This window comes from Rhinopithecus roxellana, chromosome 7, assembly GCF_007565055.1.
Source record: "Rhinopithecus roxellana isolate Shanxi Qingling chromosome 7, ASM756505v1, whole genome shotgun sequence".
Lineage (NCBI taxonomy): Eukaryota > Metazoa > Chordata > Mammalia > Primates > Cercopithecidae > Rhinopithecus > Rhinopithecus roxellana.
Window position 1 is genome coordinate 3617982 of NC_044555.1, and position 16545 is coordinate 3634526.

The window sequence follows — 16545 nt, forward strand, 5'->3', positions numbered from 1 at the left end:
CATTATGTGTATAAATCTTAGGCACTAATATAGAAGTTTCCATCAGAGAATGAAGTGAGGCAAGGGTCTGACAAAATTACACAGTTTGTTTTTCCCCCTAAAACTAATGTGTTCATTCTCCTCTTTACAGCACCTTCTTTCCCACCACCGAGTATGCTGACCTCTTGGTCTAGGAAATAAGACAAGGAGAGCATGTCACGTATATTTTTCAAAAATTCCCACTAATTGCAATCATTATTATATTGCACCCTGCAACCTAGTCTTGAAGGTCAAACTTGAAATTACAACCTTACACTAAATATTTCACAAAGAACCCAACATAAACTTCTAGAAACGAAGGGAAATGTTCGAGTTTTTCACAAAATTAAACATGCACCAACATTTATTTTCCTATTTAATGGAATGTGAGAAAGTATCGTTTTCATAGTGCATTCTGTGAGAGAATCGAAAATGTGTCATTGTTTTCAAATCCTGATCTATTTTTGTCCTCCATCCATATAGCTGAACAGTTTAATTATTAATATTTTTCAACTATCCAAGGCAAGATTAAAGTTAAAATGCAAACACATTTATTCTCATTTTGAAAACATAAATTCAGTTTAGTAACAGTAACATAAAGAAGCTGTGTGGCTAGACGCAAAAGATTCTTGTGGCAAATACATAATGGCAATCCTCAAATCACTCTTCCTGATTAAATGTTTTTAAAGAAAATAAAGAAATTTGCAGATGTCATCAGAAGCCAAGGACAAATATTAATATATCATGTTTGGAAGACTGTTTAAATTATCTCTAGTAAGAATAGGTAATGTTGACACACTGAGATTATATTCATTTATATGGCAATAGAAGCCCGCTCTCAACTTCAATAATTTTGCCACTACATAGTATCTGCCACATACTAGACACTCAATAAATGTTTCCTGAATGTATAAGTAGTATAACTTAACTACAAATAAGACATAGTACAAAAATTCCCAATCAGAAATATCAAAATTAAGATTGAAACATCAACTTCTATTAAACCTGCTCTCTGAGACAGCCTATTAATTTAATTTGAATTGTTCCAACCCCTGGCTGTTACCCTGTTCCAAAGTCACTTCCATATTTTTGGGTATCCTTACAGTAGCACCCCACTCTCTGTGGTACCAACGTACTGTACTAGTCTGTTCTCACCCTGCTAATAAAGACACGACCGAGACTGGGTAATTTATAAAGAAAACAGGTTTAATTGACTCATAGTTTGGCGTGACGGGGGAGACCTCAGAAAAAATCATGATGGAAGGGAAAGCAAACATGTCCTTCTTCACATGGCAGCAGGAAGAAGGGCCAAGCCCCTTACAAAACCATCGGATCTTGTGACAGCTTCCTATCATGAGAACAGCATGAGGGTAACACCCCCATAATTCAATTACCTCCCACCAGGTCCCTCCCACAACACATGGGGCTTATGAGAACTATAAATCAAGATGATCCAAACCATATTAGCATTATTTATCTTTGTGAGAAAGCATTGTTTTTGAAGATACTGCTCTCTCATTTCTGTGAATTCCAGAAATTTAGCTTTCCTGTAATTTAAATGATGAGTCACATGCATTATTAGTACAAGAGATGTCCACACTGAGCTGCATTATCACATTTTTAATCATTTACAGAAAAAGTATTATGACCTATCCATTTGCAACCTAACCAAATGTCAGGTTATCATCTACAAATAATTCCTACTTCTTAGTCCAACAGCTAATTATCAATACTCATCAACACTCATATGTTGTCTCTGTTATATATTATTGAACCAGAATCTTGCTATTTCTTAATCACCCATGGGGAATGATATCAACATATGAGGACTGAATGAAATATCAGCACCATTTTTAGAGCTCCCGAGAAAGTAATTAAAATATTCGGCCCACTTCACTTGATAGAAAAATAGAACAGAAGATATCTAAGTAGAGGTTTACAAAGAAGTTTAGATTTCTACTCTGTCATACTTTCAGTTCCATCAGTGCTTCTCAAACTTAAACCGATCAGGGATCACCTGGGATATTGCTAAATTGCACAATTCTGATTCTTTATATCAGAATGAGAGCTGAGAGTCTGCTTTAACATTACTGGAAGAAGTAAAAAAGTAAAATCAATGATTTTACCACAGGGTGAAATAAAATCCCAATTAGGAGTTTGAGACTGTGCACCTCCAAAGTATTTACTGCAATGAATTCAGTTCCAAGATTGGAACTACCTGAGTAACTTAATTTAGTTGTTCATCTATTCATTCATATATTCACATGTGCAAACTTCTATTCACTGCACTTGGGAGAAAATAACCCACTCATTTGTTCAGCACCTCCTTTTCTCTATCCACTCTCACATATGCTATCTTATTTCAAGATTCAAATAGACATTTGGGCGGGGGAAAAGAGATGAGCCATATTTGTTAGATGTATTTTTCCGTCCAGTCAAAGCATTCATAGTGAATCACAATTATTTTCCATATTATGGCTTGTGTTTCTACCCAGATACTATTCAAATCTCTCCTCCTGCTGATATAAACCAGAACACAACTTCACTTGGCCTCCTGACTTGCTTTCATTTTTTTTTCCTTTACCATCACAAAGGTTTCAGTTTCTGCCTGCATGTCCTAATTACAATTATCAGGAAAGTTGATGGAACTTGCTGTGCTTGAGTCCTTGTAAAAATGTCAGTAAATCTTTTTTGCTCTCTGTAGGTTCCATTTTTCAATCAAATTAATTAGTTTATTCAGAGAGAAGAAAATCTTCTGTTGTCCCTATGCCAGTTGTCTCCTTGCACTTCCACAGTTGGAAGTTGTGTGTTCTGCTTCCCTCTCCCTTACCTCCTACCATCCCAAGTGTATTCCACAGCATTTAAAAAAAATCATTTGGCTTATTCTCAAGGGGTTCTAACAAAACCACATCAATATTCTCTTGTTTTAATTATTATAATTATGAAAGCAGTGGCACTTAGTTTTCTCATTTAAATCTTGTAAACTTTGGTAAAGTTTTGTAATTGACCAGTATCAGCATAGTCGTGCCAAACTCGTTTGTGACTGGAGATGTGTTAATAAACTTCTTTACTGTATTAGCTTTTACCCCTCATCACAGTTTTACATCCATGAAAGCACCAGAATTGGAGATAAAATACATTAGCAAGGGAAGAATCAAATGAGAGTGTGGTTATGAAGGAGAAAGAAAGGAGGAAGTATCTGTATGGTGATCTTCTCCTGACGTTCCTTTGAAAGCATATTTTTAAATGCTGCAGTGGTGAAAAAATAACTGCAAATGTAATTCTAATCATCCTGCTCATGCTCCCTTATCCCCACACAAAAGACTCACAACTATACCCTTTGGGGAAAAAATGAGGCAATTAGAAAAAACTGGAGAAAAAATGTAAGAAACATCTATGAGGGCCAGGTTTGGTAGCTCATGTCTGTAATCCCAGTACTGTGGGAGGCCAAAGTGGGAGGATCACTTGAGGCCAAGAGCTTGAGACTAGCCTGGGAAACATAGCAAGACCTCATCTCTACAAAAAAATTTAAAACATTTAAAAAATTATATGTGTCTATATAATTATAATTTTATATGTAATAATTTCATACATGCAATTATATAAAATTATATGTAACTATATATTAAATTATATAGACATATAATTTTTAAAAACTTTTAAATTTGTTGTAATATATTATGTAATTTATATATAAATTATACATATATATAAATTATACATATATTTATATATAATATGTATTTATATATAAATTTATATATACATACACGCACACACACCAAAGGGTAGAGTTGTGGGTCTTTTGTATGAGGATAAGGGAGCATGAGCAGGATTAGAATTTATATATATAAATTATATAATATGTAATATATAATTTATATATAAATATATTATATACAATATAAATTTAAATATATAGATTTACATAAATTTAAATATATAGATTTACATAAATTTATATATAAATACATATTATATACTATATATAATTTATATAAATTGTATATTATATATTATATGAATATATAATTTTATATATTATATATAATTACATATTATATATTTTATGTATTACATATATTACATATTACATATTAATTTTTATCTATTATATAATTACATATTACATCTTATAATTTTATATATTATATATAATTACATATTATATATCACATATAATTTATATATATGTAACTACATATATACAACATAATTTTATATATAATATATAATTGTATATATTATTATATATCTATATTTTATATATTATATAAAATTATGTAGAGTATATTATATAAAATTATATGTAATATGCATAATTATATATGATATAAAATTATATGTAATATGCATAATTATATATGATATAAAATTATATGTAATATGCATAATTATATATGATATAAAATTACATAATATAAACAAAATTATAATTATATAATATGTATTATATATAATTTTAATTAAAAAATTTTATATATTATATATAAAATATATAAAATTATATGTTTTATACATAAAATGTAGAATTTTATTTAAAAAGTGATATGGTAGGGTAAAAACTGTTAACCGATAGCTCGTCTTATTTATTACAATAATCTTTCTTTACATTTTATAATAATTTTGCATTCACAAACTGATTTTTTATACCCTATCTCACCTACTACCTTTTAGAGGTATGTCAGCCTCATGCAACTATTGCTGTTTTATAAAACTATGAAGTAGAGATCATAAATGAAAAGTATATTGCACCAGTTCACATAAATAAGAGTTTGAGAAAGCAAGACATTATACCTTAGGCAAACTGGAGAGGATTTTATGTAAGACAGAAATCAGGGCACGCTATTATCTCTGTATTGTTAATATTTCTTGTTTTGTATGGTAATTGTTGATGGTTTATGGGATAAATAGTATTTCCTAGATGCAAGTTGTATAACAGTAACTGTAGGCACAAATCAAAGACGTCTATTTCCAAAGGAAAAAGCATTTTTACTGTCAAAAGGAGAAAAAAAAAGGAGCTAAAACTAAACAGAGAAGTGGTTTTTAAATTACCTAATTGGCTAAGATAGTAGAGTATACTTTTATCACAACTACCAGCTGGTCTAAGACACTACTGTGTCTTAACTGGCCACCTTTACTGGCCTAATAACTGTATACTTTTATCACAACTACCAACTGGTCTAAGACACTACTGTGTCTTAACTGGCCACCTTTACTGGCCTAATAACTGTCCTCTCTTCCTCCAGTGGCCTTACTGATAGGTTTTCTTGACCTATCTCTCACCTTCATAAAATCTGATGGCTTTGTCTTGCCCTTGGTCTAGAATTCAAAGCCCTGACTGACACTACCGTATGTAATTAGTCTCCTACCTATATTTCAACCCTATCTCAGACCTCAGCCATCTAACTTACCACCCTGCAACTCTCCAGTTCCCCTGGTCTTTTGGTTCCTCCAGCAAGCCAAACAGTCCCTATTTTAGGGCCTTTGCATTAGCTGTTGCTACTCCGTGAACTACACTTCCTTGGGATCTGTGAATAGTGGTACCTTCTTGTCGTTCAAATCTCAAACTAAATGGTACCAATCTTGAAAGTCTTACCTGGATCACAAAATCTAAAGTAGCCCCCTCAACCATTCTCTATCACATTACCTTTTAATCTCTTCAAAAAGTGTATTTTTATTTGGTGTTTTTTTTTTTTTTTAATTAGTTGCCAGCCTCTCCAGAATATATTTCATGAGATCTAGGTCCAGACCCTGTATGATCATTGAGTCTCCAGTGCCATTAATTATTTTTGATAACGTATTCCATTAATATTTCTTCATATAAAGCATATAAAGATATATATATCTCACAATGACTATATATCAAATGTAATTTGATTGTTGCTATGAGTTTGGTGCAAAAGTAATTACGGTTTCCCCCATTACTTTCAATGGAAAAAAACACAATTACTTTTGCGGCAACCTAATAGTAAATATGTTGGTACATGGTATTTGTAATTGCTAAGTGTAAATGTTCATAGATTTTAGTGATAAGCTTATCTATATTTACAAGAAGTTTTTAATTTTTGTTATATCAACTTAGAAGTTATAGCATAGCTTTGGATATACTTCATATGCCTAGACAACCGTTAATTATCATTTCTCTAATCGCTAAACCAAGGCTTAAGCAGGAAATAATGGCTTCCAACTGGATCTATCCAAACCCTGTCTTAGGTAGAGCGAGAAAAGAAGTATGGACTAATCCATTTTTACTAGTAATCTTCTACTCTGAAGTAATCATATATTTAGAAAAAAATAGGTAATGCTCCAAGTTGAAGCTAATCATTGATATGACCATGATAATGGAAACTGAACAGGTTACAATTTATTTGAAGCATTAAGTAAAACCTAGATTAGTTATTTAAAAATACTGACACTACCCTCTTTTCATAATCACCTTTGTGTTTCTTCCCACAAAATCTTTCAAAAATTAGGTCCAGCAAAGTTTACATAATGGCTTATCTCATTAGAATTTAATAGGTTTTATGCATGAACACATACAAAGTTAGTGCAAGTGGCAAGGAAGACTCACTGTTATTTATAAACTCTCATAATCTTTCTGAATTTGTGTTGCTCAAATAATGCTTTGTAAATTCATTTTTAAGAAATTTTCCAGAAAAGACTACGTGATAGAAGTGGTTGCATGTACGTGTCTCATTTTCAAAACTCTGTAAGATGTTTAGCAAAAGCTATCCCAGCTAGAGGGCTGTCCTTGCCTTCTTGATAATTATTCTAAAAGCTGTAACACATACCAAAGCTCCTAAATCTTCCCTAAGGACAAACTAATTTTTTATGTCAATCTCAGCTAGGTAGTAATACTGCCATTTTAGAATTCCCATTCTCTAGTGGGATGGGGATGAGGAAATTACATGCACACATATCTATATGTCTGTCATCCTTCATTTAATGGCAGGTATCCCTTGAAAGGGAGATATTTTGAATAAACATCTTTTTAAATATTAGAATCACAGATAAAAGACTTTTTTTTTAATGTTTCAGATAAGAAAAAGTTGCAATTTTAATTCCAGGAGGAATTCCTATTTTCTTGCAACTCAATTTCACACAGCAATTAATTAACTGATTAGTATGAATAATTAATGCCATATTGTTAGTCTTATTGAAAATGGGGAGTATAAGAACAATGAGAGCATTTCGCCTCCAGGAGAGTATGGAAAAATAGAGTGAACAAAGGAGAAGACACTGGTGCTATTATGGCAAGGGCAGTAAAAGAGGAGGTTGGATTTTCAAAACTTTCTAATTCTGTTTGAGGTTGCTTTAAGTTCCACAGATCACTGCAAATAGAAGCTCTAACCTGAAGAATGTTGGCATATTTCCACAAGTAGGCGGCTTGTATCTTAATATCAATAACAGATGGAGTAAATTAGTGGACCTGGTCAACACTGGGGTGGGGGGGGCAGACTCAATAATTATGACGCTTGTACCTCTCACCTCTAGGGGTAGTGACAATCATCACCATGATCACAGCAGGCAAATATTATCAATATGCATAGACTAGTATCTCCTGGCTTGGAATACATATACAGTTATGAAACCTCTATCTTATATGTACCTTATTTATTCTTTCAAAAGGCCTGAGCTTAAAAATGTGTTTTTCCTCTCCCTAATTTCACACTGTAATTTAGTACTGAAATACCAATGCTTCTAGCATATCTAATGAGTTTCCTTGGTCCTATTTTTAAAGCTTTTAGTCTTCATAAATAATAGTTAAATAAACTTAAGGCATTTGGACAATTTTTTAACTTAATGTACTCAAATCCACAGTTGGCACTTCATTTCTTTTCATTTAAAAATAAAATCTTGTCTTGATAGGCTTTACAGGAATACACACACTTAACAATATAAATCAAAGCAGCATATCCAGAATGATGAGATCTGCTGGTTACCTTTATAAGAAATGTATCATTTTTTCAGAAACGTCTCAAAACCTTTTTATTAAGTCAATATATATTCTTAAGATAATTCACAGCCATACTGTATTTGAATACGAATTTCCCAAAACGTTTGAATAATTTTTTTCAAGAGGATTTCCGTACATAGAGGAGTAACTCTTTAATATTTTCAAGGGCTTTTTCTTCAGAAGAGAAGTTTCCTGTCAACTGTAGCTAATAAGTGATTTTATGTACATAATCTCCTGTGCATGATTCTGTGTCTTTTATAGTTACATTTTAATTTTTGGAGGAAAACCTAGAAAATAATAACTATGACAGAATTTTGGCAACTCTCAAAACATAGTTCTGTAGAGAACAGTGCATCTATCTAGCATCTGCTCTTTTAGTTGTAAAAGTGAGAACCAAAATGTTATTGCCATGAAAATCCAACCACAGTGTCCCTTGAAAGAAAGCTGTGTGCCTTGGAAACAAACTGAGAATCGTAACTTAACCATCAAACTACATCAAAATAGTAACAAGATTCCAAAACTTGTTAATTTTCTTAATTAAAAACAAATAAGGACTTACTCGCTTTGTTTTTCCATGCTAGCTACCCTGAGGCATTCCCATCTTGAATTTAGGAGATTCATCTGCTCTTGTACTTCAGTTTCTTCATCTTCTGATAATTTCCCTGTTCCAATCAGCTGACTTCCCAATTGTAGAATATTACCAACCCGGCCCTGATGGGCTGTCAAATCCATCATGTACCCCTAACAAAGAAGGAAGTTAACAACTGTAATTAGAACTCTAGGTAAATCAGTGTGGTTTTGAGTTTTATTTGTTGACAGTTTTAAACTTGTGGCCCATTTAGATTTATGTTCCCAGTAAAAGGATTTTAATTTGTACTTGCAGAATCTCAAAACCACTTTTAATATGAATGAAGGAAAAATGTCTTAAGTTCTTCAGAAGCAGGCCCCGAGATAAGGATTTCAGTGCAAGTGACTTATTAAGGAAGAGCTCCCTGGAAGTTCTGCAAGGGAGCTGAAGAAGAAGGAAAAAGGACAGGGAAGGGAAAGAAGCCAAACAAGTATATCATCTCAGGAAAAGTCTCCCACTGAGAGAAGTTAAGCCCAATACCATACAAGTACTGGGTCAGGAATGTAAGTAATGCCTCAGCATTGCCTTGACACAAGAGAAAGGAGCTGGGCTTTCATAGTCTTGTTGGCAAATCAGATAGAAATGCCTTCAATGGTTGCTCTCCAAAAGAGAACTTCAAAATCTGACTGTTGGAATCCCAAGCACATAATAATAACTAAATTTCCAATATACAAGGATGTAAGAGAGTAATTGAGGAAAAAGGATGACTTGCCATTATCACAAGTCATGTTTCGTTTTGTAAATTAATGTTTTAGTTTACCTCATGAGTATGAAATTGTTCTTTCACCACTTCCACATCATTAGAAATCTCTCCTTGTGCTTGCAATGTGTCCTCAGCAGAAAGAAGCCACGACAATACTTCTTCTAAAGCTGTTTGGTAACGGTCCAGGTTTACTTCACTCTCCATCAATGAACTGCCAAATGACTTGTCTTCAGGAGCTTTCAAATGCTGCACAATAAAATAAATTGGGTGTTACACAATTAATGTCTTTGCAGACTGTTCCAGTACATTAAATGATAAATCGAATGAAATATTTAAAATGCTAGGACTGTCCACCTGTATTATCAGACATAGGAAAAGCAGATACAGAAAATAGTGAGCTTTCATTTTAACTTCCTCATGCATACACCAATTTCCAAATAGTCAAAATCCACGACAAATTAATATCGTATTAAAGTACTTCTAGATTACTGGAAGGAGTAAATTAGCTTATCACCTCATGTTGCTTTTTAAATGCTATAAATATTGATCCATAGGAACTTTCCTCAATTCTTATTTACAATAACTTACATATACATTATCGGAATTATATTTTACATACCTTTGCAATGGCATTAAACGAAACATCTCTTCCTGAGAGGCCCTAGGTAATGAAATAATTTCCGAATGTTTACAGACCACTAAAGGTATCAGTAAGAAAACAAGGAGGTAGGGGAAAGGAAGGAAACATTTAGAAAGAAAAAAAAACCTCACCCACCCATCTAAAATTTCTAACAGTATAATTACTTCTATGATTTAGCCTTTCTTTCCAGAAGGTCACTATTTAAATAGTAAGACATTATCTTAGGAGAAGTAAAATATGCAGTACGTTTTAACCCAATTTAATTAGCAGGATATTAAGTGAGATTGCAAACGGTTGTCTTGGAATTTCTACCTGGACCCTAAAGCCAAGAACAAAGTGTACAAAGCATCCATAATTCTAAAGAGAAGATCCAGGGTACCTGTTAAAAAAATTGCTAAGAAGTGATCACAAAATTGGTCTCACAACCCTTAATCCACTATCTAGCTTAAAGGTGTGTAAGGGCAAGCAAGGAGGTCGATTAGAAAAATTTGGTGAGAAAGACTTCCTCTGGAGAGGCTGGAGTGCTCTGCGTGGCTCTAACTTCTCCCCATCTGAAGCCAAGTAATAGAGACAGGGTCGTTTACATGACCTCTAAACCTGGCCATATGTTTGCAGAGATTTGCATGCTATGGGAACCATACTCTCAAGTGATAGGAGAGGCTTCTTGGGATAACCTACATGTCTGCCGCTTTAACCTAAAGGCATTTATCAAGGGCAAAAATTTGAGTAAACTAGTAAGTTTGCAGGAGGTTTTTCTTTGGGAGGAGAGTACTCCTCGTAGGTTGCTGGGCTTCAAAAGTCCTGAGACCATGCTCAACAGGGATTTTGCTGAGGTCAAGAACATAGGCATACTATTTATGGAGTTGAGCAGAACAAACGAATATTGGAGAAATATTTGTAGAGGAATCTTCTGCATTCCCCAAATATTGCAAGCAAGCACTGGGCCCCCTAACAAACAAGGTTTTGTAAAGGAACCAAAAAGCAGTGTAGAACAACAGAAGCTGTCTGGGGGATTTCATAATCTCACCTAGAGAAAACTCAACCTTTGGTGGCTTTCCCCTGGTGTGTATGCGCTGCATTTCCTGTCCTTCTCAGTTCTGGGACTTAACCCACTATGCTGCCAGAATCAACTTACTTGTGCTCTTATGGAAAATGCTCAAATTTGGAAATTTTAATATTTTAAATTTCCCCAACTGTTAAGTCCTTTGAGATGACAAGGCACAGTGGCAGTTATTGCTATGACATTTTCATCAAATGACATACTCTTTTTCCAGTTTATATAGAAGTGGCAGAGAGAGGCCATCCTGGTGGAGTCACAATCACCCAACTTTATCATCTCAAAGAGCCTAAGTGCTCTGAAAGGGCTACTTGAATGGGACCCCTGTCTAAGAGTAAGGCAATTTCTGAAGGTCTTAGGGGTTAGAACAAGTTTCATGGTGTATCCCTTCTATCTCTAAATACTATTAATAATAAATATCAAAGTCAGCATTAAGGGGGAAAATAACATAAAGGTAGCCTGAGAGATGTGCACAGGTGGAACCAGCTTCATGTTTGTGCAACCTGAGCAGTTGCACAGGGCCCTGAGTGCAGAAGAAACACATGCCTCTTTTATCTGCTGATACTATCCTAAAATTCTTGGTATTTTTGAATTTGTGTTTTAGAAGAACCAGACCCTGCTTCAAATGCAGAAAGAAGGCAATTCTTTCAAGAAAATACAAACGACCAAGAAATCGTATCATATCCTTTCCTACTCCTGTTATGCTCCTGTATGAACCAACCACTTATGCTGAAATTGATGATATAGAAAGAAAGGGAATCTTGTGACTTTGGGAAAGTTACTTAGCCCTGCACAAGCCTTAGTTTCTGCCTATGTAAAATGGGAAGAATAATAATTCCATAATAAGATCGTGGTAAGAATTAAAGAGTGTATAATGCACTTGACAGTGTGTCTGACCTTGTGTAAGAACTAAATAAAGTATGTTATGGCTGTAATTATTATCAAATTCCTGTGTATGTATAAGAAGTGTTTTGAAACATAAATTGCCCCAAGGTTACCTTCTTAAGTCACTGTTTGGGTTTCAGAAGACGGAAAATTATTGTCAAAAATACGCCCCCCAAAATGTGTAAGAGCAAACATTATTTAACTCTTTTTGAAATCTGAACCTCAACCTAGCTCGTATTTAAGAATTCTTAAAAATCATTAACAATCTTGAGTTCACATAATCTTCTCCAAATGAAACACTGTAAACAGCACTAGTACTCAAGTAACAATATTTCACATTGTGCAATTTGAATCAAAATATTAAACTTTTAAATTTATTGATATTTACATAGAATTGAATTTGTGAAGAACATATTAAAGGCATATCCTTATACTCAAGGACATGACATCTAGTACTCAAGTTCTCAATGTAAATATTTTGTCTGAGAATGTGCATAAAACAAAAACATTTCAAAGACAGCCTTCTTAAAGCTAAATTCAAATCTGAATAAGCTATGCAAAATTTTACATTTAGATCCACAAATTCAACTACAGAGTTATAATCAATATTTTAAGTTAAGATCTGAGTAATTAGTCTACAGACTATTGTTTTTCAAATGGTAAGTCATAATCCATTCATGGTTCATAAAATCATGTTAGTGGGTTATGACTAGGAATATTTTTAAATTAAAAGAATAAAAAGCATTAGTCTATGCCACTTATATAATACTAAGAATTATTGTCTCAGTTTTTGTTTCAGATGTGCATATGGGTTTATTTAGATATGTATGTGTATATATGTTCTAAGGTGAGATTAAACTTTTTTCTGCAGTTTGTAAAACAAAATTGGAAATGGCTCTAGAATTTCAGACTAAGTAAACTGATGAAAAAAGAAATTTGCTTGAATTCTACATTTGTATATTTTCCATAGAGACCTTGGAATAAAAGACATTTTAAAATAAAACCACATTTAATCTGAGAATTTGGAAATAAAGATATATAAAGAGGCTAATGCTTTGTTTCAGCACCCCAAAATATGTTTTTATCATCACTGAATTTTACATTACACCTAAGCTGGAGATCAGTTCATACATGTCATGGCATCAAATAAGGAGATTTTCTAGGAAACTTGATTTTTGTTGTTTACAGATCTACGCATAAGGAAGATAGACCCCAATCATTTCATGAATTGAGATGCCAGTATCATCAACTGGAACTAATTATTTTTCCTATGCTTCAATCCTATTTTGTCTTTATCACAGTAGTTTATGTTTCTCTTCAGTACATTGGGCAAATAATGATTCTGATGAGAGGCATAACAATGAATGGATGAAACGATTCTGTTTTTTTCTCAAAATTGAGTACACTCAAATTTATTCAATGTTATCCACAGACTTCAGAGTCTTAATTACTGCCTATTTGAGAAAGTATTAGATATTGTCACCCATGTCCCTTGAAGACATTGCTCATTAAAAAAGGTGGAAGAGTGGAAAGGAGAAAGGTAAAACAATAAGGGATGACAAATGACTGTTTTAGTCTAGCAATGTCTAGAAAAATCTCTAGAAACTCATTTCTGGAGACAATTTCTAGTTGTAGAATTTCTATTACTAGAAATTGTCCTAATAAAGTATAGAGCAATAGCCTTGATACTACTCAATATATAAATATACTTTAAAACCCAGTTTACTATCTGCCTGATCTTGGATATTTAACCTCTCTGCATCTCAGTTACTCCATCTATAAAACAAGAAAAATACCTGTCCATAAGATTTCTGGTAAGATTAGATGCGATAGTGCATATAAAATGCTAAGCACATTCTAGATCCCAAGAAATGCTCTGCCAATGCCTGTGTCTGGGGGCCAATGTTCATTGAAATGGCAAATGGTTTTTATGAGGAGACAGTTGAATGAGTTCTGTGTGTTTTTGGAAGCATGATTTGGGCAATTCAAACTGAGGTAAGTCATCAAGTGGCTACATATAGGCTGTGAAACCAGCAATCCAGCAAACCACAAAGCTCTTAGAAAAAAATAGCTGGGACACTTTGAGAGGGCACAGTCTACCACTGAGCAGTTTTATATCACTGATAAGATTGATTTATTTTTGCAATTTATCTAAATTCAGCCTTAAAACGTGATGTGAGTTTTAACCTGGATAAAGAACAGTTTTATTGTTCTTGAATGCATAAATGCTTCAAGAACATCTGAAAATTTTATCATTCTTAGTTCATTTAAACATATCATACTTCTTTTTTATGGCGTCTAAGTCAATGCACGGATGGTGAATTTTTTGGTGTGTTCTATAATCTTTTTATCCCTCAGTAAAAGATTATTTCAGAGATAAAGGATTACAGAGGGATAACCAAGTGGTTCTTTCACTAAATAACAGAAGAGCAGTTCTGAAGAACCAGGATTAGTACCTGGAAATATTCTTGCCACATTTCTGCTGTGTTTTCTCACAGATATAATATGTAAACCAGGGTACTAGTCAAAGCATACAAATGATTACTGAAGTGATTTATGAGAAATTAATCCATCATGCAACACTGTACATGACATTCTATCTAATGACACTATTAAATAGGTAATTTTTAATATTGATAGGGCCTGAAATTCAGTTCAAAGTTAAGCCCTAATGAGGATTTAGGAAAAATCATGGCTTGCTGTTACGGCAACATTAAAACAACAAATACAACTACTACATATATAATAGCAATAACAACAGCTGCCATTATTTCCTGAGTACTTAGTGCCAGTCAATTTGCTAATCATTTGATATGCATTATATCATTTTTTCACCACAACAGATCAGGGTAACAGAGATTAGTATGAGGAGGAAATGTAAACAGAAAAATAAGGTGACTTGCCAAAGGTCACAAAGGTAACTGGTGGTTCTGGGACTTAAAACCAGGTTGTTTGGATTCCAAAACACATCTTTATCACAATATGATCAATCTCTGTTAATGAAGAAAATGAATTAAGAGTCTAAGAAACAGTAGTTTTACAAAATATCATAATATAACTTTCTTTTTCTGTTTTTTTGAGATGGAGTTTTGCTCTTGTTGCCCAGGCTGGAGTGCAGTGGTGGGATCTCAGTTCACTGCAGCCTCCGCCTCCTGGCTTCAAGCCATTCTCCTGCCTCAGCCTCCTGAGTAGCTGGGATTACAGGCACACACCACCACGTCTGGCTAATTTTTATATTTTTAGTACAGACACGGTTTCAGCACGTTGGCCAGGCTGGTCTCAAACTCCTGACCTCAAGGTGATCCACCCGCCTCGGCCTCCCAAAGTGCTGGGATTACAGGTGTGAGCCACTGCACCTGGCCCTCACAAAACTTATTAAAAATAACTCAAATTACATTTTTTCTTAATTTCTACAAATTCAATCAATGGTTTGGAAACTACTAGGAAAATACCTGGTCTTCACTACGTTGGTGAGTAGGAAATCAAAAGTCAAGTCTAAATAATGCACACAAGTCACAGACACTGGTATCACACTGGGGAAGATACCAAAATACCAGAAAGACAGCAATGGGATACAGCCCAGATGGTAGCACAGACCCGATAAGACCCCCATTCTCCATGATGTCCTTATTTCACACTGCATGTCTCTAGCAAAATATCTCATGTACCTCGTAAATATATACACCTACTATGTAGCCACAAAAATTTAAAAAATATTTTTAAAAGCTTTTTAAAAACACAGATACATAAACAGAAAAAAAAAGTCAGAAGAAGCTGAGCAAAAAATAAAGCTAAGAAATTCTTTCTAAAGGCAGGCATGTGCCAAGTCCACCATTTGAACTCTATACCTTCTGTTAATCCTGTGATTTGCCTTTTATGTTAAAGGTCAGCAAATTTAACATTCTTCACTATTACAGAATCCGTCACAGAAATGCTACATTGTGCACAGGATGCTGTTTAAGAAGACAAAAATGGATATCATATGTACACATATGTGGGTATTTTAGTTTTTAAAAATTTCGTTCTATAGCCTATTAAACAACAGGTTCTAGAGCCAAAAACATTAATCTTAATTCCTACATTAAAAAAATGGCCCCGGCAAAGACTACTCGTCCTCCAATATGTAGCTTTCTTCATCCTTTATATAGTATTAGAAAGTTTAGGGGACAATTTGGCTATCTAGAAAAGTAACTCCAGTTCCCACTTTCCCTTGCAGTTAGATGTGACATGTAACCAAATATTGGCCAGCTGGATATAATGCATGCAACTTCATCACTAAGACCTAAAAGGGCATGGACATGCTCTCTTTTTTGTCCTCCCTCCCGAAGGTCGTGATACACACATGAAGCTGTGAGCTATCCTTGACCATGACTACGAAGACAGCATCCCAGGGGATGACCGAAAAACGAGGCATAAGGACTATGGATCCCTGAATGAGCAGAGCCTTCCTACAAGGCCTTGATCACTCCCAACTACACCAAATTTAAGAGAAGTAACTCTGAAAGAGAAATAAACTCATTTTTTCGTTCATCCATCCTTGCATTTTTGTTAGTGCCACAAAACCTACAGCCATCTACTACACTGATATACTCTAAGTTTCTAGCAGTTGAGATTTTATTATAAAAAAAAAAGTATCTGTAAAAGCTTATATGTT

At 33.9% G+C, this 16545-nt stretch overlaps 1 protein-coding gene across 3 annotated transcripts in view; it reads right to left on the reverse strand.

Moving 5' to 3' along the window:
- Positions 1–16545, reverse strand: part of DMD (dystrophin) — a 2245117-nt gene that overhangs the window by 1648163 nt on the left and 580409 nt on the right. For all 3 annotated transcript variants that reach the window (XM_030933724.1, XM_030933725.1, XM_030933726.1), the window contains 2 exons: positions 9367–9555; positions 8538–8719 (listed from right to left, as the gene is read on the reverse strand). In XM_030933724.1, coding sequence (XP_030789584.1) covers positions 8538–8719; positions 9367–9555 — 371 coding nt within the window. The remainder of the gene's footprint in view (positions 1–8537; positions 8720–9366; positions 9556–16545) is intronic.